This window comes from Xiphophorus couchianus, chromosome 22, assembly GCF_001444195.1.
Source record: "Xiphophorus couchianus chromosome 22, X_couchianus-1.0, whole genome shotgun sequence".
Taxonomy (NCBI): domain Eukaryota; kingdom Metazoa; phylum Chordata; class Actinopteri; order Cyprinodontiformes; family Poeciliidae; genus Xiphophorus; species Xiphophorus couchianus.
Window position 1 is genome coordinate 23,073,371 of NC_040249.1, and position 26,229 is coordinate 23,099,599.

A 26,229-nucleotide genomic window follows, 5' to 3' on the forward strand; every position below is an offset into this window, starting at 1 on the left:
AGCGTTTATATGCATTTCTTAACCCAGAGGCTCCCATATTTTTCCACGCCATGAATCCCAAATAGCATTAGCTTCGGGTCTGGACCCTCTTTGAAAACCCGCAGATAATGCTACAAAATATCTAAAGAGATTTCAACTTGTAAAATATTTTATTTAACTTTTATTTATTATTCAATGTCCTCCGCAGGCGGGCAGCTGGACGGTTCCTTCGGTCTTTTTCTTGTCGGCAAACTTCATTTCGCACTTGCTTGCTATGCTAACTATGCTAGCAATCCAATCAGAAAGATGAGTGTGGTAAATAACTTTTCAATAAATTATTTTAACTTAATAATGACTGTAAACTAGAATAATTTTACAATAAAAATATAGTTAAAACTGTAGTATAAAATCGTATTAGTGTTTTTATTTTTGCCATTTTTGTTTTCTTTTTTCCTCCTTCCCTCTAGCGCCCTCTGGCGGCAGCCACTTTGAAAAACATTGTCTTAACCCCGTCATCTCCAGTTTTTGTCCCAATCTCCTGAAATGCAGCCAACTGGTAAATGCTGATCCCAGTCACGTCTTCATTTCATTAACTAGTTCATTTCGTCCAGCGCTCCCAGTGACAGATGAGTTCACTGGGGCAAATCTCACCGGAGGAGCCGGTTAACCTTTGACCTCCTTTGTTACGACCTTCCAGATCTGCTGATATGCTCTCAGGGTTTCTGCACTCTTTAGTTTTTACATCTGTTGCCTTCTATACTCAAATTTAATACAATATTCAAACCTAATGCTACCTTACAGCTCAGTGTGATGGTTAATTCAAAATGTGACATTTTAATGTGAAAAAATAATGTTTGATTTATTTTGTTTACTGAAAATAGGGAATTTTATTCCTTAGAATACTGAATAGAAAGTCTGTCTTTCCTGATGCGTTTTATTTTTACCAAACTTACCCACTATTTCATAGTTTTCAATGATATTTAATCCACAGAGTAACTTTTAGTGTTCTCTACGGAGGGCCAAAAGTGCCACAACATAATAAACAAAAGAATTGTTAAAAATGTATTTATATATAATATATATTTATTTACTTAATAACATACACATATATTTATTTAATTTACCTTTGGGATTAATAATAAATAAATAAATAAAGGAATAACATATTTTGAATTTTGAATAAACTTGAATTTTAATAACTGGATAAAAATGGTGGCATATTCATATGAGCACTTTCTAATTGATTTACTTATTTATTTAGATATTTAACACTCAATCAACTAACTAAATAATCAAATTTAATAACTAAAATAATAAATAAATAAATATATTAAATAAATACATTTACAAATTTCTGGCACCAAAGTTGCCAGAAATTTGATCTATACATCTAATTAAATATGCATAGTTAAAATATAATTAATTTGTCTGTCCATTATTAAACATTGTCTAACGTCTGATTGATTGACTTGTAGAATCTGGTCCAATTCAGACCAATCATCTTGACAGGAGCTGATTTAGCCCCGCCCACTTTTGCACTAAAGGTTAAAGCGTAAGTTATGTTCTGTTGGGTCTAAAAAAAACATTTGTAAATAATAAAAATCTGTACTTTTATTATTGGCATTTATTTTTTTCTTCTTTATTAAACTAAACATGTATTTATTTCCTGTTTTATCTGTTTTAATAGCTTTTTATTCACTATTTGGAGCTGATTTGTGTGTGATTCCCCTGCATTTGATTGAACATTAACCTTAGCTTCACTGTTTGTGCAGAATATTGATTATTTTTAGTGAGTCCAGGAGGCAGAATGTCATCACAGGTCAAACAGCAGCTGGCCTCACGAATGCCTGGTGCAGCAGATGCGTGTTTATGATTAAACCTGCGGCTGAACTCGCTTCTGTCTGGGATGATTTCTGCTCAGGCTTCCGCAGAGACGGTCTCTCAGGACCCCCAGCTCCCCGTTTCAGATGGATTAGGTCCAGCTGCAGTCAGCGGCTCCCACAGCAGAGCTGCCTCTCTTCCAACATGGTGAGTACGCGCAACCTGTTGCTTCACTTCCGGCGTTTTTACACCACAATGAACAGGAATGTGCGGCATTTATGCAGAAATGCGCAGGTTTATCCTGACTTTCTGCTGAGTTTGCGTGTTGGAGCCAGAGGGGATTTGTTTGTGAGCTGATGATAATGTCACTGATTGAGCAGATTACACTGTTGCTATGATACCTGATGACGTCACAGCGCGGATCCACGCAGGGAAAAAGAAACATCTGCTTGGTTCAAACAGCTGACTAAAATCATGTGACTTTGAATAAATAGTAAAAAAATGACCAAATGCTTGCAGACAAACCCCTCAACCAACAGAAAACACATTTAAATTTTCTAAAGCAGAAATGCGGCGGCTGATTGTTTCCAGATGGACGCGTTTTCAGCCAATCAGTGTTTGTGTTTGAGAAGCTGCCCCTCTTCAACCCGCGAGGCAGAGGGGCAGCAAGAGGAGCAACTATATGACAAAAACATCACAGAAAGCTTGCAGAGAAAATAAGGAAACTTTCACAGCTCCAAAAGTCGACAATTTGATAGAAAAAACTATAAATTCGAGATAAATTTTAAACATTTTCTACAAAAAAATTGAAATTTCCTGAGTTTGAAAAGTGAAATATTTTCGATTTATGGGACCCAGAAAATTTCTAGAAAAAGAACAAGAAAATCAGAGTTTAAATAGTTGAAAATTTGCTAGGAAAAAATCAGAAATGTTGGGATTCATCTGAGAAATTTTCTAAAAAAAAATAAACAAAACGGAATTTTATGACTTTGGAAAGCAAAAGATTTGCTGGGAATAAAAAAAAATAATACTTTTTATATTAGTCTGAAAATTTCTACCTGGACATTTTTTGAGTGTCAAAACATTTCTAGAAGAAACAAGAAAATATCTGAGCTCCAAAAGTAAAAAATATTTGCTAGAAAAATAATTCCAGAAAGATCTTGACTTCTGAGTTTGGAAAGTCCAAATTTTACAAGGAAGTAAAAGTTTCAAAAGTCAAAAACTTTCAAAATTTGAAATGCAGAAAATTTAAAGGAAATATTTGAGCTTTTTGACTAAAGTCGAAAATATGCTAGAAAAAACTCAAATTCTGAGACTGATTGCAGAAATTTTCTAAACAAGAAAATTTGAGTTTTAAATGTAAACTCAAATTTACTTTTGAAATTAATTTAAAAAGTTTAAATTAATTTTCAACTTTTGAAACTCAAATCTCCAGGTTTTTGAAGAAAATTTCTGAGATTAATCTAAATATTACCGTTTTTTTTCTAGCAATTAGAAACTCAGAAATGTCCCTGTATTTTTATTTGACTTTAGGAAATTGCTGAGTTTTTTGGGCAGAGATGTCCATGTTTTCTTTCTCTCCCTCCTGTTTCTGCCACGCTGCAGGCCGGTAAGATCCAGACTCTGAGCGAAGAGGAGCGCGCTCACCTGCTGCCGCTGCTGCGAAACGCCCAGTGGGTGGAGACGGTCGGCCGCGACGCCATCTACAAAGAATTCATTTTCAAAGACTTCAATCAGGTTTGTTCATCAAAGCCGCTTATGAACGCCGTCTGAACGTGACTGCGTGACGCTTCCGCTCCGCCTGCAGGCTTTCGGGTTCATGTCCAGAGTGGCTTTACAAGCGGAGAAGATGGACCATCATCCCGAGTGGTTTAACGTTTACAACAAGGTACCAAACATCAGCTGAGTTTATGTGATGGTAAATATGTGCAAAAATAAATTGGATAACCTCTATTACAGCATTAAAATCTCACGTTCAACATTTAGGTAAGAAAAAATACCTTCTTTTTATAGGAGGATCTCAATTGTATGGAAGGCCATAGATGCCACTCTGATGAAAAAGAAAATCCAACTTGTTTCTTAATTATGACTTAGCGATGTTATATATGAGATTATCTCATAATTTCATGTTTATCAGTTTAAATTAATGCATGAAATCAATCACTTAAATTGGACTTATACCAGTAGCTGCGTTTCCAAAAATGTGTACAAAATTTTGCTGAAGTTGGGGAAAAAAACTATTTTGTAATTGCGTTGCTTCCATTAAATAAGAATTAATACATTTGTTCACGCAATAAGTCTTTAAAAAAAAAAAACATGTGGCGCCATCATCCTCCAACTACTGTCATATTCTTTGTCGTTTCTGCCAGTAGTAACATCCTGTTGTGGATCATGTGACTCTTGATGCAAAGAAAGTGTTTCTATTGCAGTTTTCTGAAATAAAACAATTTCATTACTAAAACAACCCATCTAATTAACTGCTTCTCCATTGACCATAATTGCGCAAATCAATTGCAAAAATAAATTTGCTTTAAAAAACCGATGCCAAAAAATCTCACCTGGTTTTTGGTAAAGTTATTGCCCTGCAGTGAAGTGGGTTTTTTTTTGGCCATGTCAACATTCATTTCACAAAACTGCAAACATTTTAAGCATCACAAGAGTCACATGATCAACAACAGGATGTTACTACTGGCAGAAACGACGAAGACGACACACAGGAAGCGGTAGGAGGAGGATGGCGTAGTGGGTTTTTTTAATGACTTATTGCGTGAACTAATTCAGTAATTGCGTTTCTTATTTAATAGAAACAATCCAATTGCATTTTTCGACATTAGCAAAATATCTGTAAAGTTTTGCGCATATTTATAATGGAAAAGCAGCAACTCTAGTGCAAATTTAATTTAAAAAGTGAGTTTCTTTTAAATGGTTTTGTTTCCATTAAGCAAATTTATGTTTGTAATTCCAATTTGTGTGTTTACATGGTCTTTAGAAACTGAACAATCGTTCAGTGCGGTTCTTCTTTTTCATCCCTGCAGGTCCAAATCACGCTCAGCACCCACGACTGCGGCGGATTGTCTCAGCGCGACATCACTTTGGCCACCTTCATCGACCAGGCCTCCCTGATGTGAAGCTGCTTTAACTGAGAAACATCGATCAGATTTCAAACGCCAAATGAAAGCAGACAACTCTGTTTTCTGTGAAAAAGAAAAAATGTAGCCATTTGGTTTGTTGCTGAAACTGAGAAAACAGAATCAGGTTTAAGTTACGTTAGGATTTGAGTAATTCCAGCAATCATGATTCATTCCATTGTTACAGAAAAAACATTGATTTGTTCTGCCTGTTGTTTTTTGTATTACGGTAATAAAATGTTAGGTTGCATTTGTGACCTGATGTATCTAAATAATGACCAAGACGCCATTTTATCAGGCTCAGGGTGATTTATGTATCTTATAAGGTAGAAAAGTTCTGACTCAATCAGTTGTTGAGAGCTTTAGAGAGAGAGAGAGAGAAAAAAAAAACACCTTATTTCAATTTTTGGGCTTTAAAATAAAAACAAAAAACTTTTGGCCAAAGAAGTTTTGATACATTTTCTCCTGTGGAAAATGATTCAAAGAAAAATAGATATAAAAAGAATATTACTGGAACATTTAGTGTCAATTTGCCCATCACCCATGACGGACACAAAGGGCTAGCTAGCTAGCAGGGGTATATTAGCAGCTAGTTAGCGCTAGCTTCAACTGAATTAAGAAGAAATTGGACAGAAAATACCAGAGACAAAAAAAAGCTACAAACAAAACACTAAAGTTATTAACTTTTATAAAAATATTTTTACATATTAAAATTGTCACCATGTTGTGAGTTTGTTACAGAATTTAAGATATGTGATTAATGTATTAAAAGCCAACATGCATTATTTTAATGAGCTAAAGACACAGAGGTCCAAACATTTGGCCTTGGAGACCAAAACAAGCAAATGTTTTTACTACTGGGAGGCCACAAAGTTGATTAAATTAAAACGGCAAAACATAGTTTGTGATTTTTTGTTTGTTTATCCTGCTCAAAAATAAAACATTTTATTAAATCTGTATATCTTTAAATATCAAAAACGTAAAAAGGGCTTCAGACTGACTTATTAAAAGAAAAAGACATTTTCCAAAATTTTTGGAGGTCTTCAATCATTTTTAACTATTCTTGACATGTCATTAGGGGCCGAATAAATTCATTTCAAGGGCCACAAACGGCCCCCTCGCCCACACTTTGGACCCAAATCTTTATACTAGTGCTTCTTTATTTGAATATTTTGTAATTTTAACATTTTATTTGAACTACATGTAAACCCATAGTACTAATACAATCATTTAATGAGAATAAAGGGCAGATTGTTTATTTTCTGTGGAGAAAATACATTATTAGCGTAAAGGTTACAGCAAAAAGTCTTTATGGAGAGTCGTTAAGAGTTGTTCGTTAGTCTTTAGGTTGTTTTTTCAATGAGCCTCTGACCAAACTCAGTTTATCAGGTTTAACAAGCAGATATGATGTAAATGTTACCGGACTGAACGATAATTCAGCACATCAGGCTGAATAAAACATGGAGGAAAAAACAACAAACAAAACCAAATACATTCATGTGTAATCTGAGTAACAATGCTACCCATGAAAACAAATTCTCACAAAAAGCCTTGAATGTCGATTAGAAAGTGGTTAAAAGTTTTTACGACGGCGCATTACGGCCGCTGCAGAAAGAAAGCAGAAAAAGGAGCAAATTTCTGTCATGAGACTATTGACAAAAATTAGATTAACTTCAAATTTTCCAGAAATTATCTAGAAAAAAGTGGAAATTTCTGAGCTCCAAAACTTTAAAGTTAGAGAAAAAAGTAAATTATTGGACAGCAGAAATTTTCCAGAAAAAAGATTTGAAATTTTTGAGGTCCAAACGTCAAAAATTTATAAAAACTTAAAATTGTAAAAAAAAATTTGATTAATCCCTGAATTTATTTGGGGGGGGGGGTAAATTAATTTAAACTGGAACATTTTTAACTTTTGAAACTCAGAAATTTAAAACAGTGAGAATTTTTAATTTTTAAAATTCAGAAAGTTTTCAAGTTTTTCCTAGAAAATCACGGAGATTCATCTCTTTTTTTTTCTTGCAAATTTTGGACTTTTAAAACAAACAAAAAACTGTTTTTGTTTTCTAAAACTTTCTGAGAATATTCTCCAAATACATTTTTTTCCTAGCAATTTTTTCACTTTTGAAACTCAGAAATTTCAATTTTTTTTCTAAAATTGGCAATTTCTAAAGAGTTTCTGTGAATAATCTCAAAATCCATGAGTTTGTTACTCATTTTTCTCATAAATGGTCCTAATACGCCGCCGTATATTTTAAATTATCATTGTTATGTGGCTGATTTAAACGCCAACAGCGGAGATTCTCCCTTTTTCCCACCACTTCGCACAAGAAAAATGTATATTGCACAAAACTACTTTAACTGCATTAGGAGAACACATGAATCAGAGACAAAGTGATTACAGTTTGCTTTGTTAAGATTTAAGGAACCGTCTACATTTCCGGAAACTTCCTCCCAACCGGCCGCTCTGCGGGTTTGAAACCGCGTTAACGAGGCGGCCTGATAAACTCCCAGTGTTGTGTGGAAATCCGTCACCCTGCTGGATGAGGCGAGTACAAACTGAGGTAGATTCAATTATCACACAAATTAGCACAAGACGCTAAACACAGAGTAGAAACCACTGAGAAGAAAATAGACCAAGAGTTGTTTCGAAACATGAAATGTTCTTAATTTTCTTCTACAAAAATTCTGATTAGTCTCAAAATTAATCAGAAAATTTGCTAGCTTTTTCTTGCAAATTTTTGACTTTTGAAACTCAGAAATATTCAAAAGTCCAAAATTTTCTAATCTTCAAAAGTAAAAAAAAAAAAAAACTTTTGAAACTCAGAAATTTCAGAATCTTTTCTAACAAATGTTCAACTTTTAGACACTTTTACATTTTCAAGTTTTTTCTAGGAAATTTCTTAGATTTTCTTTAGCAGAAATGTACTCTCTTTCTATCTAAGATGGATTTAAAAGGCCGCCGTACTGCAGAGCTCTTTGCACCAACAAGACAAAATGAAATAAATGCTGCATGTTGAGGCGCTGACAGAAATATTGCTGCGGTCCTCACGTTTTCACGCTAGAGGGCAGCACAGCAGCTCTAACAGTGGTTTTGAGGCGTTGCTGAAAGAAGCTGAAATGTTCAGGTAAAAATAAAAATGAAAATAGAAGAAAAAACTGAATTGTTTTGCTATGGTTTAAACACAGGTGCATCTCAAAATATCAAAAACTTCTGAAATTTCCACCATTTCAACTGTTAAAGTGTTTATTTTGATGATTATAGTAGAAATCTAATGAAAACCAAACATAAAAGTCTCTTAGAAATTATTATACAAGTTCAATAACATCAAAATATCAGCAGGGCTGGATGTAAGTAAAGTTAATGGAAAGTTAACTGGAAGGAAAAACTGCGGGCTTTCTCAGGACTGCTACTTCCTGATCCCCTCCATGCCATGCCGCATTGATGCAGTAGTTTCCTAGAATGTAATATTCTAATCTTGAGACGAAAGCTTTTAGATTTTCATAAGATTGAATAAATAATCACAGAAAAAAATCAGAAATAAACACTGAAATCATCAACAGGTTAATTTTATGATGCTTTTTTGATTTCTTGAGATGCACCAGTTGGAGAACATGTCAAGATTAACAAATAAAAACTGTCACTGAAATGAATGAAAGATAAAATAACACACACACACATTCAATCCCTTTGTTAAAATCAAGTTAAAGGTTCTGGTGAACCCAGGAAAGTCCAGTTTCCCTCTGGGTTCAGCTAAGCGATGATGGCTTCTTCTTCTCCTAAACGCTCTGCAGACGTTCTCAGTGCAGTTTTAAATAATAAGGCAACCGTTGAGCGATTTAACAAGGAGCGTATTGACCTTGAAATCGGGTTCAAGGATGTGGAGAGTTAAATTTAGTGGGCTTTGCCGTTGCCGTTCATGTGGCTGACGTTGGATTTCGATACCTCGGTGCTGTAGAGACAGTCCAGGAACCCTCTGGAGATCTCTGTCACCAGGGACCGGTCCGGGATGGACTGGGCCATGCCGTAGATCGCACCCTGGAGGGGAGAGAGGCAGAGAGAGAGGGGGATCAGACAAACCCAAACTCATCATTTGGTCCAGATGACAGACAAGATGGCTCCGCCCACGCCGAGTTTCACTCAGGAAGAGCAAACCTCCAACAAACTATCGCTGGAAAAGGTTGTGATCCTCAGCGATACCAGAAAATCCTCATCAGCCAACGGTAAGGCAAAGAAAAAAAAAAAGATAGAGTCATACATTAGGTTTGTATGGAAGACAACTTGTGCGACTTGGAGAAAAAAAAAGGAATTAACTTTTTTTCCCTAAAAATTTTGACTTTTTTCCCCATAATGTACTTTTTTTCTCAACATTTTGGCTTTGTTTTCTCAGAAATTTGGCTATTTTCTGATAATTTTATTCTGCTCAGTTTCAGAATGAGATGTTTTAGGTGTCTTGTCACTTGTCACTTTAAATCCAAATAAGCTGCTGCTGGCCATGTCCCCAACTCAACATTTACACATGCACTTGAAAATGGCTATAAACAAATTCGGAATTATACAGCTGTACATCATTGAAAAGCAGAAGTGGAGCCTCCCGCACAACCAACAAGAATCCAGCAAGTGGTTCCTAGAAGGTAAATCAACAACAAAACACTCGTCTTTTCCAGCAGCCATTGTGCAGCATATACAGCAGTAAAACCAGCTGACCAAACATGCTGGAGCTCACCTTGGGTTGCTAGGTAACGTTACATTCGAAAGGTTCCCAAAAAGGCTAATTTCTGAGACGACAAAAAACATTAACTTATTGCCAAAAACAGCTGGGTGGTTTTTTAGGGTGTTTGGGTTGTTTTTAGAAGAAGTAAAAATCCAAATGGATGTAGAAAAATGTGAATTTAGGTCTTCTTTAACATTTATCACCAACTCACCATTCCTGTGGTTTTCTCTCTGGGGTTCTTCATGATGATGGCCACCTCCTCTTTAACTTCCTGAATGAACCGATCAGCGACGCCAGGCTGGGTGTGCAGCACCGTGCAGCAGAGGTGGATGCTGCAAAGGAAGAAATTACGCTGTAAACACTGAAACTACCAGCATGTTAGGAAAGTACGGAAGCTCAAAAAGGACGAGAATTACACCACTTGGCCTCCAACGCTAATGTGAGGAACCGTCGGTTTAATGTTTGCAGAAGTGGGAAAAGTGTCCAAAAATTTTATGCAAGTGAAAGTAGCGCTACTTCAATATATTTTTACTCAAGTAAAAATAAAATGTAACCATTCAAGAATTTACTCAAGAAACAGTAAGAGTATTTAATAAAAGTCTACTCATTTTTTATCATGAAAGGAATCTTGTTTTTCCAGTTTTAGTTTGTTTACATTAGTTTCCTGTTAAATTCAGATAGTTTAGTCTACAGCTGCACTGTTGGCTCCCATCAGTCACTTTCTATCAGTGGAAACCCTGCATACTTTCATTTCTGACTCGGCTTTTAGTTAAAGTTATTGTGAAGAGACATGCTGGTGATTTTTGTTTATTATTTATTTCAAACAGGTTTTTAAAAGAACAAAGAAGGTAATAATGCTAGTAACTTTCTTCGTATTTGTTTCCCATAGGAAGTACCGTACTCCAGGATCAGTTGTTCTGTTTATTGTTTAATTTAGTGGCTGGATTCAATAAAAAAAAATTTAATCGAGTAAATTGCACGGTCTGTAAATAATTTATCTACAAAATAAGCAACATTTTCACTTCAAAAACCATTTTGAATTGAAAAATTCCAAATGGTTTTGCTGCTAAAATACAGAATAAATAAACATTTTAGCACAAAAACAATTATATTTGTTTTTAATCTGTTACTGGTGCAAAGTAGAGATAAAAATCTTCAGTGTCTTTGATTTGATTCCAATTCTTAGAGTCTGAATTCGAAACAATTTACTTGGATTTTTTAAAAATTATTTAATAACAAAATTTGTTTTTCAAAATAAAAATACACTAGGACCAAAGTTTCTCTGTTAATCTGTGGATTATTTCTGGACAATACTTAAAAATTAAAATAAAAAAATAGAAGGGAAATCAAATGTAATTCAATTGAGTTTTTGAAGCTCCTCTGTAGCAGTCTGTATTACAGTGAAGAAGCCTCTGACTGAAGACTGTTTTTTATCATTTTGTTTTTCCATCCTAATCTCCAGAGATGATTTAATCCTCCTGACTCAGACATTTGTAGTTTTTTTCTCTAAATCTCCCGTTTTCCCCTCATCCAACCTGGACGGAAACTGCAGCGTGTTCAGGTTCCAGCCCTTCGACGTCAGCGCGTTCGAAAGGCGGAAGATGTCGAAGTCCTCGGAGCCGATGGCCACCACAGACACCTCCGGGTTCCCGAACACAAACACTCCCTTTATTTTTCTCATCCTGTCCAAAACGAAAACAGAAAACCAACGGATGTTAGCATGTTGCACTGCTGCGTCGCTTCAGCGCCGGCGGCACGCGGCCGTCTCACTCGTTTCTGATCTTGCGCGCCGTGCCGATGATCTTCTTGGTGGCGTCCACGTAGCCGCTCTCTCCCATGTACATCATGGTGGCCCAGCAGGCGGCGATGATTCCTCCGGGCCTGGAGCCCGCCACCGACGGCGAGGCGTAGATTCCCCCCTGCCAGTCTGGAGCCACGAAGTACTGGTACTGACGGTACTTTTTATCGCTGTAGAGGATCACAGAGGAGCCTTTGGGCGCGTAGCCGTACTGGAGAGAAAAGTATTAAAAAGGTGGAAATGAAAACAGTTAAATGAGACTTGGTGACTTTATTTAAACCAGATCTGTCCAAAGTTTGTGCCATTAGGGCCAAAATTAAATTGAGAAAACCACTTTTCTATTTCTACTAAAACTTTTGTTAATATATTAACAAATATGATACATAGACAATATTTTACAAAAATAAGCTAAATCAAACATTTTTCAAAAATGAATTGGTAAATTATTGTTGATCCAAAAAGGTCTTTTTTTCTTTTTCTTGTTTCTTTATACATTTAGAAAAAAAGTTTGGGCAGAGTTTGCTGGTTTTGGCAAAGTGTAATCAATGACAACCGAAAAATGTTAATAAAACAAAAATACTTTGTCTTGTACATAAATGAATGTTGTTTAAAAAGATTTTATTTGTGTGTTAAAATCTCAAATTAATCACAAAAAAGTACACTGGAATTTTTCTCATTTATAAACTGGAAAAAATGTCTTGTCATTAGAAAAACAATCTGCCAGTGGAACTAGAAGTCGGTTGCTAGGTAACGAGCTGTGCTTGGCTGGCGTTGCTAGGTAACAGCCTAGAGCCAGTTGACTGTGAAGTAACTGAAATAAACTACCAATAGAATTTGTACTTTTTCATCAATATTAAGGAATTATTTATTTAAAACAATCTTCTATTTCTTTCTGAAAAGTTACTTTTAAGTTAGTTTTGTCTTATTTCGAATATTCTAAGATATTTATGTTAGAAAATAGAACAAAAATACTGGGTAAGATTTAGTATTTTGACTACTGGACCTCTCTCTCTGGACCTTGGTTAATCACGCTCCTTACCTTGTGGGTGTCTGCAGAGATGCTGGTAACTCCCTTCACTCTGAAGTCAAACGGGGCGAGTGAGTAACCAGCTTTTTCCATGAAAACAATGAGAAACCCGCCCAAACAGGCATCCACATGCAGCGGGATGTCGTAGCGCACCGCCAGCTGCAACACAGCAAGGGAACGTTTCAAAGAACGGACTTTCCTGTTTCTGTTTTTGCGCGTATTGGGGTAGGAAATGTCTCGCCTCTGACCTTGGCTACTTCTTCAACCGGATCCAGGATGCCATGGGGGAACTGGGGCGCCGAGCAGACAAGCATGGCTGTGTTTTTGCTGATGGCTCTCCTCATCGCCTTGGTGCAGAGCAAACAAAAGATGAATAATGAATGTTTGAAAGCAGGAAACACTCAGAGGGAATAACACACACCACATGCACTCACCTTAACGTCGACCTTCATGGTCTTCTGGTCGAGAGGAATGTGGACGAGTTTCATCCCAAAGTAATGTGCTGCTTTGTCGAACGCTGCGTGGACGCTCACTGGAGCTAGACTGAAGATTAGGACAAAAAATACCTCAGCAGTTTCACTGAAAAATAGCGCTGAAACAATTAATCAACTATTGAAATAATCAACAACTAATTTAGTAATCAATTAATCGTTAACTAGAGAATGTAAACTCCAAACAAATGTAATTTACTAACAGACTAATACAATCAGAGCAGTAATTTGGCAAAAACTATTAAACAACACATACATTTTGCATTCAAGATAAAAAAAAAACTTTGTCTATAAATCTGTTCTATCAAAAACTACTCAAGTGACATAAAAAAATATCTAAAATAATATAAAAATAATCAACTGATCAGCTCTACACTACTGATGTCAAGTCAAGCAGAAAGCTGTGAGCTTTTTGCATGTTAAGGATTAATTTTTAGCTGCAGATGCATCAAGAAATCTAATGAACTCCTCTGTTATCACATTCTAAGCAATAAAATGTTTATTTTTTTACTTTACAAAAGCAATTTATTTGCATCGTTTAACGTATTTCTAATATATCAAAAAGGCTCAGATGAAAAATCTGCAGAATGTGCCCATTTTTTTAACAGATTAATTGATTAATCGTCACAATAATTGATGATCAATAATCAATAACTAAAGTAATTGTTAGCTGCAGCCCTACTGGAAATAAAAAGTCAGGTTTTCTGAAGCTCATCTTACATTTCAGGGAACATCACACCCCGCTCATAAGCCAAGTCTCTGTACGCCTTGCAGGCCATCAGGATGCTCTCCGTTCCTCCAGAAGTGACCTGGGGAAAGTCAAGATGTATCAAATTGAGCAAATATTTCCTCAACGGGCTTGTGGATTTCCTGAGATTATAAAGATAAGACATAATATTTTATTTGGAGTATGAAGTCTGAAGTTTTACAGTTCCACAGGAGTTGGGTCCACCGTTGAACAGGGAGCAGGACATTCGGACAACCTCAGCTTCCATCTTCCTGACGCCAGGAAAGATGTCCGGGTGGAGAGGGTTGCTCCACGCAAAATCTCCATAAACCTGCACAACAAAACATTAAACAGGAAAAAAAATTATTAGAACAAAGTCTCATAACTACCAACAAAAAAAGCAGCAAGTGTTAAAAGGGCTGAAACGATTAATCATGGAAAACTGATTAATCGTTGACTGAAGTATCCAGACTAAAACAAGGCCATTTACTGAAAATGTTTATTTTCTTAATTATTTTTGTTCATTTGTATCAAAATCTAATAAAGCATTGGCACATTTTGTGGATTTTTTTATTTAACCACTAAAGTCTTTTATACAATATTTGAACTACAAAAACAAATGACTGAATTTCTTTTTTACACAAGAAAATAGTCATTTTCTTGCCTCATACCTTCACCAGGAGTTTGGTCAGCGTTTCATCCCCCCAGTACACGGCACCGGAAACACACCCTTTGTCCCACTGTACGTCATCTGGGAAAAAAATATTTTAATTACATTTTGTATCTCATTCACTCAATAATATATATGAATACTAACAACTAAAACAAAATAATAAAAAGGAGCAGAAGGAAGTAAAAACTTATATCTGCCTCCTACTGACATGACTATTCATCTCAGAAGACTACAAGCATATTTTAAATGCACAAAAAATAAACAAAACATCAGCTTATTCAATATCATATCATATTATTATATTTTGTTGTTATTGCGATTCGTTCTCCTATGTATTTGGTTGTTATTTTGTAGATCAATACCTCTGTTTATTAGTCGGTAATGTTTATTTTATATGCACTAGTTGGTGAATGAATAAAAAAAGAAAAGTTTAACTTCTGAAAAAGAAAAATCAAATCTATGTATGTTTTACAGACAAGGTTTCCCCCAGAAACATTTCTAAGCCTGGTGGTAAGAACGCCAGAGCAGTCATTAAGAAATATTTAAAGTTGACAGGCTATTTGAAAATATCATTAAGTAAAACAACACACCAACATTAGCTAAACACCCCCTACATGTTTATGTTTACATCTGGAAATTTTGCATGCGCACAACGCTGGAGGGAAAAAAGGCGATTCTTTTACATGCTGTCCGTAGCCGCGCTGCTGCAGTAGAACAATTTCGTTAACAAAATGAAACGTGGAGATGGAGGCGTTATTAATTTTGTGCAGTGCGCTACAGGGGAAAATAATGCAAAAAAACCACTTTTTTCTCGAGCTCTGCATCAGCTGCACTACAAGCAGACTCGTTGCCATAGCAACTGACTGACAACAGCTCCGCTAATGTATCAGGAGTAAACACCAAAAATCATTCAAATGTTACCTCACAAAGAACAGAACATTCAGTTTGTTACAGTTTTATGTTTTTAGGCTTGATGTTTATTTGGGATTAATAATAACTGATAGCTGTGGTAGATTAGCTACCGCTGCTATTGGCTAAGCTAACTTAGTGCTCGTGAACTTTTACAGGGCGATGATCGAGAGCATCCTCTGCCTCAACATGACTGTGTGGTATGGTAGCTGCACAGCACTGGAGAGGAAACAACTGACATGGGTGGTGAGAACAGCACAAGGCATTGTGGGATGCCCCCTCCCAGACCTGGACTCCATTTACACAGACCGGGTCAAGAAGAGAGCTGGATCCATAGCCATGGATTCCAGCCACCCGGGCCACAGACTGTTTGTGCCGCTGCCATCAGGCAAGCGGTACAGGAATATACGGACTACAACAAATAGACTGAGAAACAGTTTCTTCCCCACAGCCATCAGAGCCATTACTCCATGCCGCCCCCCCCTCCCACACATATCATAACCTCACAGTCACACATACATATCCCCCACCCCCACACAGCCATATTGTTCTGCACTTTGCACTGTCACATTATCTGTACTTTGCCATAATTGGACCTGCTGCTACTTCTTTGGTGTGGTTGAGTGCCTTTAGTTCCTTTAGTTAATTTAGTTGTATATATTGTTATTATTATTATTGTGTGTTTGCTTATTTATACTGTATATATTTGACCTTTTGCACGGGAGCTGCAATGGAAATTTCGTTGAATTCTGTTCAATGACAATAAATGCTATCTATCTATCTATCTATCTATCTATCTTGATTAGCTAATTTAAACATTTGCTCTACTGATGATCTGTCAGAGTTGGTGTTTGGGTTTGATTATTTCTTTAACTGAACCAAAACAAAACAAATTCCACATCACATCTACATGTTACGGTTGTCAAAGTCAAGCTAGCATAGCTAACCTATGTCCCTCTCCCTTGCTATTTTTTTCTTAATAAAACTTTAACTAGTTGACGTAGTGTTGACAACTGGTAGCAAAACACTGTGTCTCGTTTTTTTTAACATCCCTCATACATTTAAGATTTAGTGTTGACTTCATGTTGACAACTTGATAGTTAAAACCAGCGCTAGTCATCCTCAGCAGGGAGGTGGGGATGGGATCTTGGTCTTTAAAGTCTTCATAAAGGAATCACTTACTCAGCGTTTGATACTCTTTGATTTTTTCCATGACTTGGCTCTGAGTTAGCCCTTTAGTGGGCAGCTGCTGAGTGTAGCTCATCCCCTCCTTCAGCGTACACAGACTGTGGGACATGTCGTCCAGAGCCTTGTTCAGCTGCTTCTGAATCTGTTGCATTAAAAAAAAGAAAAAAACCCAGACATTTGTTATTGGAATAAAGTTGCTAAAGTCAGCAGAAGTAAAAGTGTGACTAGTTGAACTGAAGTAACCAGCTTATCATGAGTGCGTGATGCAAATGGTGCCAAAGGTCCCATAGTGACTCACAGGAATCCCAGTCAACAATCGAACCACAAAGGAGGAGCAGATCCACCACATAACTTACATTGTCACCAACAAACGGTATTTTTCTGACGAGTCGAAAGACTTGCTTCTTGATTCTGGAAGTGAGACCTGAACCAGAGACACAGAGCAGCAGCTGTGGGTGAAAATGACAGGAAGCAAACGCAGCTGACTGTGACTAACAATGCATTCAGTTTGATGAAATCATCATTTTATTCTGCTAGAGTGGGAGAATGTTTTTTTTTTTTTTTTTACCTCTACAAGCCTGAACAGCAGAAATGCAGAGTGGCTGTTAGTAGATGGAAAAAGATCTGAAGTGAAATACCGAAACATTTCCATTTTCAGGAACGGACATGTCTTAAAACTAAAACCTTTCACGAAGTCTGTCGCAACAAACAATAAATTAATTACCGTAATTGCATGATTAAAACGAACTCAATAATTTCCATTTCTTTTTCCATTTATTGTCTTTGTCTTTCTACCAAATACTGGATGATTTAGTTATTTTTTTAATGTAATTATTATTTTTTTTTTATTAAAACATGTATCTGATTAATTGATTAATCGTCAGAATAATCTATAGGACAATCAGCTACTAGAACAACCTTCACAGCTGGATTTAAATTCAGATTAAATAACACTCAGGCGGTTTGTGTTCATTAAGTTACTTCTGTAGGCCTGTTGCAATACTCAATAAATCAATTAATCGCATGATTAAAACAAGCTCTATAATTTCCATTTGCATGATTTATTGTTTTCTCTCTTTCTACCAAAAACTGGATGACAAAAGTCTTCTGTCTGATGTTCTGGTCTCAACTAGCACCTTCTTTAAGACAATTGTGTTCATAGAGACTCCGTAATTCATTTTATTTGTTGTTTCTGTTGTTTGGTTTATTTATTTTTGGTTATTTAAATTGTCTTCCAGTTCCAGTGTTAAACGTTCATTAGAATTTAAAGGTTATTGATTTTTGAGAATGTCTTCTTGCATTATTATTCCATTATATTACTTGGAAATGGTCTCAAAACAACAATATTATCATTTATCACAATAACTTCTGGAAAAATTAATCGTCTATTACACGTGTTTGTATCCATGTGACATTTGGTCACCTTATAAGATCGTTCAGAAGCAATAGGACTAATTTTTGTTTTAAGTAAAAATAATTAGATCATTTTATATATTTTTATATTGTGTCAATACAATAAACAGTTTTTTTTTCTACTCCAAATTACTTTGATTTAAAAGTACAATACCGACCCAAATAAGAACAAAAACTCTGATGAAAATTATGTGAAAGTAAGGGTGGGCATTTATCATAAAATATTTATTACCATGATTAAAAAAATGTATTTTTGTAATTTTAATTAATGACGTTAAATAAAAAACAAAACTGAAAGCATCATTGGAAAATTAATTTGATATTTTCTCCACTATTAGTTTCCTGAAAGTATCAGTAAATATCAGTAACTTAAAAAATATAACAGAATGCAGTTACTGTGTGCAGTATTGTGATATAAATCTCACTTCTTTAAGTAGGTGACGTCCTAAAATGGGAATATTTAAGTATAAATAGCTTATTTTATCATCATTTTTATCGCTATCACAATAGTATCACAAAATATCTCAATAAAATTCAGAGTCCATATCACCCATCTTTATGTGAAAGTACCTGTAGCTCATTATTTAATTATTTCCAGGGGTGAAATCTTACTTTCTCGCTGGAAGAGGAATCCCTTGAGCCAGAGAACTGCCAGCGTGGTGAGGACAGATGCTCCGATGATTTGCCACGGCTCCAGGTGGGAACAGCGGGAGTTGATCTGCCGCCGGCCTTCCTCCAGGTACAGCAGCAGCATCTCCTTATACACCTCCAAGGCACTCTGAAAGGACAACACACGACTTACAATTCATTTTTGATTAATGCTTTATTACAAATCGGCTCCATTCATTTAACTAATAACGTCCGCTTAGTCCTTCTTTTAGTGTTGTAGTTTGGCTGCCACCCAGGACGGGACGTAGCTGGTTAAGGGGAGCCAGCAGTCGCTAAAAACAAAGATGGCGGAGGCGCCGTAGGACGGGAAAGATTAACGGTCCAAACAGAGTCCGATGTGGGATGAAAACTGCACTTTATGTGGTTCTGTAAACCCTTGACACACAAGTTTCACCTTAATAGAGCGGAGCCTAAGATGGCGGCCATAACAGCCGAACGGGAAAGATTAACGGTCCAAACAGAGTCCGATGTGGGATGAAAACTGCACTTTATGTGGTTCTGTAAACCCTTGACACACAAGTTTCACCTTAATAGAGCGGAGCCTAAGATGGCGGCCATAACAGCCGAACGGGAAAGAGTAACGGTCCAAACAGAGTCCGGCGTGGGATGAAAAATTAACTTAGTGCGATTCTGTTTTGAAATATAACACTCGACAAGCTCTTTTAGTTTCACATTTATAGCGGTGATTCAGCCGCCAACTTAACCAAATATTACTGATGTGCTACAAAGGCGAGGATGATGACAGAAAACGCAGAAAAATTATATATATAAAAACATGACGCCAATAAGCACCGTTGATTTTGAGGAATATGGAGTGAAATCTTTAAGATTTTTCTGTTACAACTTTAAATTCAGCCTATCATAAAAAAGATTTTGTACCCAGTCCTCCATCAGTACGAGTGAAGCTGCAATGTCCAAACATAAAACAGTTTAAAATGTAATTTAAAAATAGGATCATCACTGCATCAAAATTAGAAATAATTACCGTTGTTACTGCTATTATCAATGCTACTGTCATTCTTTAATTAAGTTGTCAATCATTATTGCTTTGTGGTATATTGAAAGAATTTTAACATGTTAGAAATGATTGAGGCTTGCTAATAACATGAATGCATTTATCAGTTATTCTAATTAAGAAAATATGTCATAAGCCAGTTCATGTTGGGTGTAAAAATACATTCATATTTCCAGCCACTATTTGGAACATGTAAATATGCTTCACAACTTTTGCTTCTTTGAATTTATCTTTGTTTATTCTTATATTACACTACATTCAATTAAGTCAAATTAAAAAACTTAACCCTTTATCTTATGGAGAGATCCTCAGCAAGAGAAAACTCTTTTTAATAAAATGGCCGCTTATTAAATAATCGTTAGTCGGTTGATTACCTTGCATTACAGAAAAGTGGTACAAGTTTCAGGACTTACTTTAGAAGACATTGTTGGATCCACAGAGAACCTGGGGAGAAAATAACAGATTCTTCCCTCTACAAGTGTTGGAAAAACGCTGAGCTAACTGGGTGACTCCTCCCACTCTGTGTTAGGCAACTGGTTGAGAGGAAGTTCCCCAGCTATAAACAGTCCTGCATTTCCTCTGATGAATATAAAGAGCTTTGCTCTGTTCAGCTGTGAATTCAGCAGTGAGATACCAATGAATCAAATTGCACAAGCGTGGTAACATTATCTCCATTGTCTCTCAGCAGAGGTGTGTTTACAACCCCGCGGCGGACATTTTGATAGGACAGACCCTTCACATCAGCTGCAATCAGATGGAGAAAGCTTAAGGTTCACAACATGGTATCTTAAGAACTCGCTATCTGTGTGACCTCCAATGTTCATCACCTTTCAGTTTTTCACGTTTTGTCACCTTGCAATAATAAACTTCATAATATCTCGCTGGAGTTTACAAAAGAATGACAATCTGACCATTTTTGTTGGTTTGATGCCATTTTCTGATCTTTCATGTTGTGTTTTCAGTCGCTATAAGCAGGAAAATTACCGTAATTAACAGAAATAGAGGCTTGAAAACATCTATAAAAGTCTACAAGATGTGCCTCACTTAGTGTATAGAGTTACTGAAATAAAATGAATTTATTTCAGTAAAGGTTTAAAAAGATGGGCGTGCCGTGGTGGCGTAGCGGTTAGCACCACCCATATTTGGAGGCCTTGAGTCCTCGACGCAGCCGTCGCGGGTTCGACTCCCGGACCCGATGAGATTTGCCGCATGTCTTCCCCCCTCTCCTTCCCTGTTTCCTGTCAGCCTACTATCATATAAGGGACACTAGAGCCCACAAAAGACCCCCGGGAGGGGTTAAAAAAAAAAAAAAAAAAAAAAGGTTTAAAAAGATAAGTGTATAAAAGAGACAATTTGACAAATTTTTGTTGGTTTGTTGTAATTTTCCAACACAAAAAATAAAAAATGAAAATGAGGAACCTGTACTTTGATAATAGTTTTACAGTTAATTAAATGCTTCGTCTTTTAGCACATCAGCATTAAATCATTATCAGTAGCAGGAGTTTCAATGGGTCCATATTGAAGAAAGAACCACACAATCTCCATCAAACCTTTTTTCTCATTAAAATAACTTTTTTCTCGTAATTTTAATATGTTTTTCTGGTAAATGTGCATCTTTATTCTGCTAATATTATAACTTTATTATTGTAATTAAGCAATAATTAACCTGACTCTAATAGTCTCTGGAATGGATGCTAGAAATCAAAGCCACTTTTTAAAAATATTTCTGAATGTGTTTGGAAATGAAAGAAAAAAAACAAACAATTAAAATCTGATATTTTATTTTTAAGCCAAATCACCCAGCCCCCTAATTACAGTGAAATCAGTCAATCAATCAATCAGATTATTGGCTTATAATTAATATGCCAACACATTCTCTTATAACACTTATGCCACATGAGTGCAAAGTTATTTTTTGTTTATTTTATTTTTGTTGATAATTGTAGATTAATACCTCTTTTAGTTAGTTTTATATCCACTAATTGAATTAAAAAATTATAATAATTAAATTAAATAAAAAAGAAAAGGGGGCAGGAAGAAGAACCATCTTGTATAAATTATTTTCTCAATAATTACAAAATAATTAATATTAAATTAATACAAGTTGCAAACAATATATTATTGTTAATTCAAAAGACTTACTTTTTTTTCTTATGAAGTATTTTGAAATCCTCATTCAAATATTTCATAATTTTACTCCACGCACCAAAATGCACGTTTGCTTTAAAATAGTCTGCACACTTTTAGTTTTAAAATCATATTTCCTTTGGTCATTTCTGTCACTTGATCTTAAGACAAAAAATCGTTTGTTAATTAATTGGCAGTAATGTCTTTCTAGCTTTAAAAATAACAAAAACCTTTTAAATTAGCCAAATCTTTTAGTTTCAAAATATTCGGTTGATTAAACAGTTTATTTGTGAAGTGAAGTGACGACAACCAGGCTGTAATTTCTGCCTGTTTAGACAGCATCTCCTCTTTCAGGTTTGGCAGGATCCAGTGCAACGGCAGCACAGAACAGAACAGAACAAACCTGGTTGGGTTTTCAGAACCGGCCTCTGGTCTGTTATCACCACCATCACTAATTATTGACCTTTGCACGCCAATAACCCTCCAAACCCACTCGGCTGTCTTTGCCTGAGGAAAACTTAAACCCAGTTCACACAAAGGAAGTTGGTTTGTATTGTTTCCCTCATTGTTGAGCCGTAAATGCCCATTTCTCTCAGTCCCCCCCGTCCCGACTACATCTGACTGCTCTGAAATCAGATCTTTTGCTGTCTCCCAGGAGGCTTTGCTTTCACGCAAAAGCGGCGGCTGCGTCTGCTGACAACAAACAAGTTCTCCAACTTTTAGCTAAATATCTGCAAACTTCTACTTATTAACAGACCTGGGAAGCAACTAGTTACATTTACTTGACTAACTTTTTTTTTTTACCCCTCCAAGGGGTCTTTTGTGGGCTCCAGTGTCCCTTATATGACAGTAGGCTGACAGGAAACAGGGAAGGAGAGGGGGGAAGACATGCGGCAAATGTCATCGGGTCCGGGAGTCGAACCAGCGACGGCCGCGTCCAGGACTCAAGGCCTCCAAATACGGGTCACGCTAACTGCTACGCCACCACAGCACGCCCCTAGCTTTTTTTTATTACTATTACTTTAGTGAGTATTTTTACTATGCTGTACTTTCTACTTTACTTGAGTAATTTTATTATGAAGTACTCTTTCTTGAGTAAAATTTCTGTTTTTTCTACCCACTGAATGAAAAACAAACATGTTTTAACCTAAAATTCACCAGACACAGACAACCTGCAGTTTTTGTTAAAGTTTCATCAGTTTTTAATTGAAAGAAAGTGATTTGGAAACGCTGTCCTTTTGTTATTTTTTGTTACTTATATAAATTATTGTCATTTTCATCTTTAAACTACCAAAATTCCCACTTAACTTTATAGTTTGGTCTGACTGATTTTGTAATTTTTAAATATTAAGTGATTGATAGTTTGATCAGTATCTCAGTACTTGAGAAGACTTTTTACCAAATGCTTTTTTTACTCTCGACTAATTTCTTGCTACTTTTAATTGGGTACAATTTTTGGCTACTCAGCCGTCCTCTACTTATTAAATGTAATAATAATAAAGTTTTATTTAGGAGAAAACTAATTAAATGTTCAAAGTGCATCTGGTTTGTTCTGTTTGAATTGATCCAGGCTGTAAAATCTGCCCTAACAGCAGTTTGTTATCTTTTTTAAAGAAAATCACACTCCAATATGAACAGCTAACAACAATAACACATTGTTGCAGCTTCCGGCAGGTTCATGCTGGACAGGATCTCCAGTTTTACCCTACAATAAACAGCAGCAGTGCTCTTTAACCCCTCTTACAGCAGGTTGGTGGCTCAAACAGAGGCTACATTTTAAGCTTTATTTAAATTATAGAACAATAATGTGGGGAATTACATCATATATGTTGATTTTTATCAACAGCAAAACAATAGCGATGCTTAAATTGTTGTTTAACACTTGTTCTTCTAGTAAATCGCCCTATTTCTGTTCTTTGTAAGTCCTTAAGGAAAACAGTTAGCTAACTTCTCCACTTAAACAAGTCAGTTCTAAATAAAACGGAAACAAAAGTCAAGAGAAACATACCCAGTAATCCATGTTTCCGAGTTGAGCTGCCGTTTAAATTCTTCCTCTTTGTTCACTTCTCATATAAAGCCTGTCTGTCTGTCTGTCTGTCTGTCTGCCCCTCAGCTCGCATCTAAATGCTACAGGGAGCCGCAGCGAGCAGAAAGCTAACCCTGATTCAGGAAGCAGCTTCTGCGCCGTCTGCGCATGTGTAGATCTGACAACGATGCTGATTGGCCTGATTACATAGGATCCGGGTGTGAGAGTGATTTTTCCGCATGAGATGCAGATCTGAGTTATAAACAACGGGATTGCTACAGACGTGTTGCATATTGAATTAAACAAGCTGTTACGAAAGAGGAAAAGAAACAAACAAGAAAAACAACAACAGGATGATCTGAAAATAACTTTAATATTTTTCTCAAAGTTCAATTAAATCTATTTTAAGTTTTCTAGTAATCCCACAGGGAAATCAAAGGTTGTTCCACATAATTTTTATGCTTGTATTTATTTATTTGTTGAATATATTTTGTATTGTATTTTATTATTTATTTATTATTTTTCATTTCTATTTATATAATAAGACATCCATTTTCTAACACCCTTGTCCCTAGTGGGGTGGGGAGGTTCTGGTGCCGCTCCAGCTAACGTTCCTGGCGAGAGGCGGGGTCACCCTGGACAGGTCGCCAGTATGTTGCAGTATAATAAAACACTTTTGTAATATATAATTTTCCTCAAATTAAGCATTATTAATGCTGATGGCTGTGGACAGGAAGGATTTCCTGTAGAGGTCTGTGTTACAGCAGCGCAGAAGAAGCCTCTGTCTGAAGACAATCTGTTTTTCTAAGACAGTCTCATGAAGAAGATGCTCAGGATTACCTGTAATGTTCTTTATTTTATGAAGAGTCTATTTATAATGTTACCGCCTTATCCCAAAATGGATTTAATTCAATTTGGTGTGAAATTCTACATAAGATACCCCAGAACGACAAACTGAAAAAAGTTAGTTTGAAATTTTTCCTAATTAAATACAAATCGCAAAAAAAAATTCACACTAACTTTTTCAATTTGCCATTATGGGGTATCTTATGTAGAATTTTATGCCAAAAAATTATTAAAAGTATCCAAGTTTTTTTGCACTCATAACTGAAAAGCCTTCAAAATTTCTTCTGAGTCCATCTGTTGTAAATTCAGTTGATAAAACTTCATTTTTATTGAATCACATCTCCACTCAACAAGAAATGTGAAATTAATGGATTTCACATTTAGTCCAAAAGAGCAGAAATCAAGTAATCAGTGTCAAAGAAGTTTTGTGTTTAACTCCATGGGGAATTTTAAAAAATGTATATTTTTTTAAATTAGTGGCTCAAATGTTTGCTTGTGGAGATCCAGAAGGTTAGATATTGCTAAGCACTCCACTATTCAGGACGTATCTTTTTACTTCCGCTTAATGGCTAACTTTGCATTTTACACAGAATCCTAAGAAAGTATACTGAAGCTAAATTTGTAGTACATAACTTTTATATAAAAATTGATTTTTTTTTTTTTTTTTACATATTTACTATCCATCTTTAACTTGGATAGTTTCCAACCTAAGTACAAGAAAAAATAGATCTAAAACAATATTACTGGAACTTTTGACATTTTGCAGCTTGACACGAAGAGCTAGCTTAGCAAGGGCATATTAGCAGCTAGTTAGCGATAGCCTCAACAGCCTTGATCTACAGAGCGAAATTAAGAAAAGTCTAGACAGAAAAAAGCTTCAAACACGACATTAAAACTGCAATATATAACTTTTATAAGAAGTATGTTTTTTCCATATTTGTTGAAACTGTCAACATGTTGTTACAGTTTAACATGAGACAGATAATCTGTGAAAAGATCGATCTCCTCCAACTCCCGCAGAGCTATTATTACCAATCTGATCAAAAACAAACAATCAGAGCCAAAAGGCGGGTCTTAACGCTGTCAATCAATCTGATGTTCTGTCTGTTAAATGTGTTAATTGCAAAGAAACAACTTACCATTACAGAAAAACCATTTATCCGCCGTTATCGGTGGCTATGCTAACTAGCCTTAGCTTTCATAATAGGCTATGCTAGCTGCCGTGTAGCAGAGAGCAAGAGTAGGCCTACTACTATGTTTTTAAATAAAAGTTACTTAATGCAGTTTTAGTGTTGGCAATGAGTCAAAATATAGAAATATGTAAAGTGATAAAGATATTTTTGGAATCAGAGCCAAAAATATTTTGGAAATTATTATTTAAATAATAATTTCAGAAATATCACATATTTAAACCCTTTTGTCCGTTTATTTAGCATAAAATTGACGTTTTCTACCTATTTAACTGGACGCACTAATAAATGCATAAACGGGCAATCAAAAACAAATAGAAAGAAACATTTTTCAGCTGTTTGGAGGTGAAAAGAAGCGACTTGCCCCCATTTTGTGCCTTAAGCGTCCAAACCGTCCAACAAAAAGACGAACCGTCTCCGAGAAGCAGCGATTCCACTGTAATTGGTGTACACTGCCTTCAAAAGCCGCGGTGAGACGCACAATGCGTCG

At 35.9% G+C, this 26,229-nt stretch overlaps 2 protein-coding genes across 6 annotated transcripts; one reads left to right on the forward strand and one right to left on the reverse strand.

Moving 5' to 3' along the window:
* Positions 1 to 277: 277 nt before the first annotated feature.
* On the forward strand, positions 278 to 5,824 carry pcbd1 (pterin-4 alpha-carbinolamine dehydratase/dimerization cofactor of hepatocyte nuclear factor 1 alpha). Of its 4 annotated transcripts, none has more exons than XM_028006256.1 (6): positions 278 to 294; positions 1,901 to 2,007; positions 3,406 to 3,537; positions 3,608 to 3,688; positions 3,814 to 3,826; positions 4,836 to 5,824. In XM_028006256.1, the coding sequence occupies exons 2-6, from the start codon at positions 2,005 to 2,007 to the stop codon at positions 4,937 to 4,939; spliced, it is 333 nt and encodes a 110-aa protein (XP_027862057.1). In that variant the 5' UTR covers positions 278 to 294; positions 1,901 to 2,004; the 3' UTR covers positions 4,940 to 5,824. The 4 variants fall into 4 exon arrangements, with proteins under 4 accessions (XP_027862057.1, XP_027862058.1, XP_027862055.1 ...); XM_028006257.1 differs by lacking the exon at positions 278 to 294 and adding an exon at positions 1,524 to 1,531; XM_028006254.1 differs by lacking the exon at positions 278 to 294 and having other exon boundaries at positions 1,827 to 2,007.
* Positions 5,825 to 7,150: 1,326 nt separating this feature from the next.
* sgpl1 (sphingosine-1-phosphate lyase 1) lies at positions 7,151 to 23,855 on the reverse strand. Of its 2 annotated transcripts, none has more exons than XM_028007644.1 (14): positions 23,686 to 23,855; positions 18,479 to 18,644; positions 16,810 to 16,877; positions 16,448 to 16,595; positions 14,355 to 14,434; positions 13,886 to 14,014; positions 13,677 to 13,765; positions 12,900 to 13,008; positions 12,714 to 12,812; positions 12,478 to 12,624; positions 11,411 to 11,649; positions 11,176 to 11,322; positions 9,852 to 9,972; positions 7,151 to 8,964 (listed from the first exon to the last, which is right to left on the reverse strand). In XM_028007644.1, exons 1-14 carry the CDS (start codon positions 23,695 to 23,697, stop codon positions 8,821 to 8,823), a joined length of 1,698 nt encoding a protein of 565 aa, XP_027863445.1. In that variant the 5' UTR covers positions 23,698 to 23,855; the 3' UTR covers positions 7,151 to 8,820. The 2 variants fall into 2 exon arrangements, with proteins under 2 accessions (XP_027863445.1, XP_027863446.1); XM_028007645.1 differs by lacking the exon at positions 23,686 to 23,855 and adding an exon at positions 19,964 to 20,007.
* Positions 23,856 to 26,229: the final 2,374 nt, after the last annotated feature.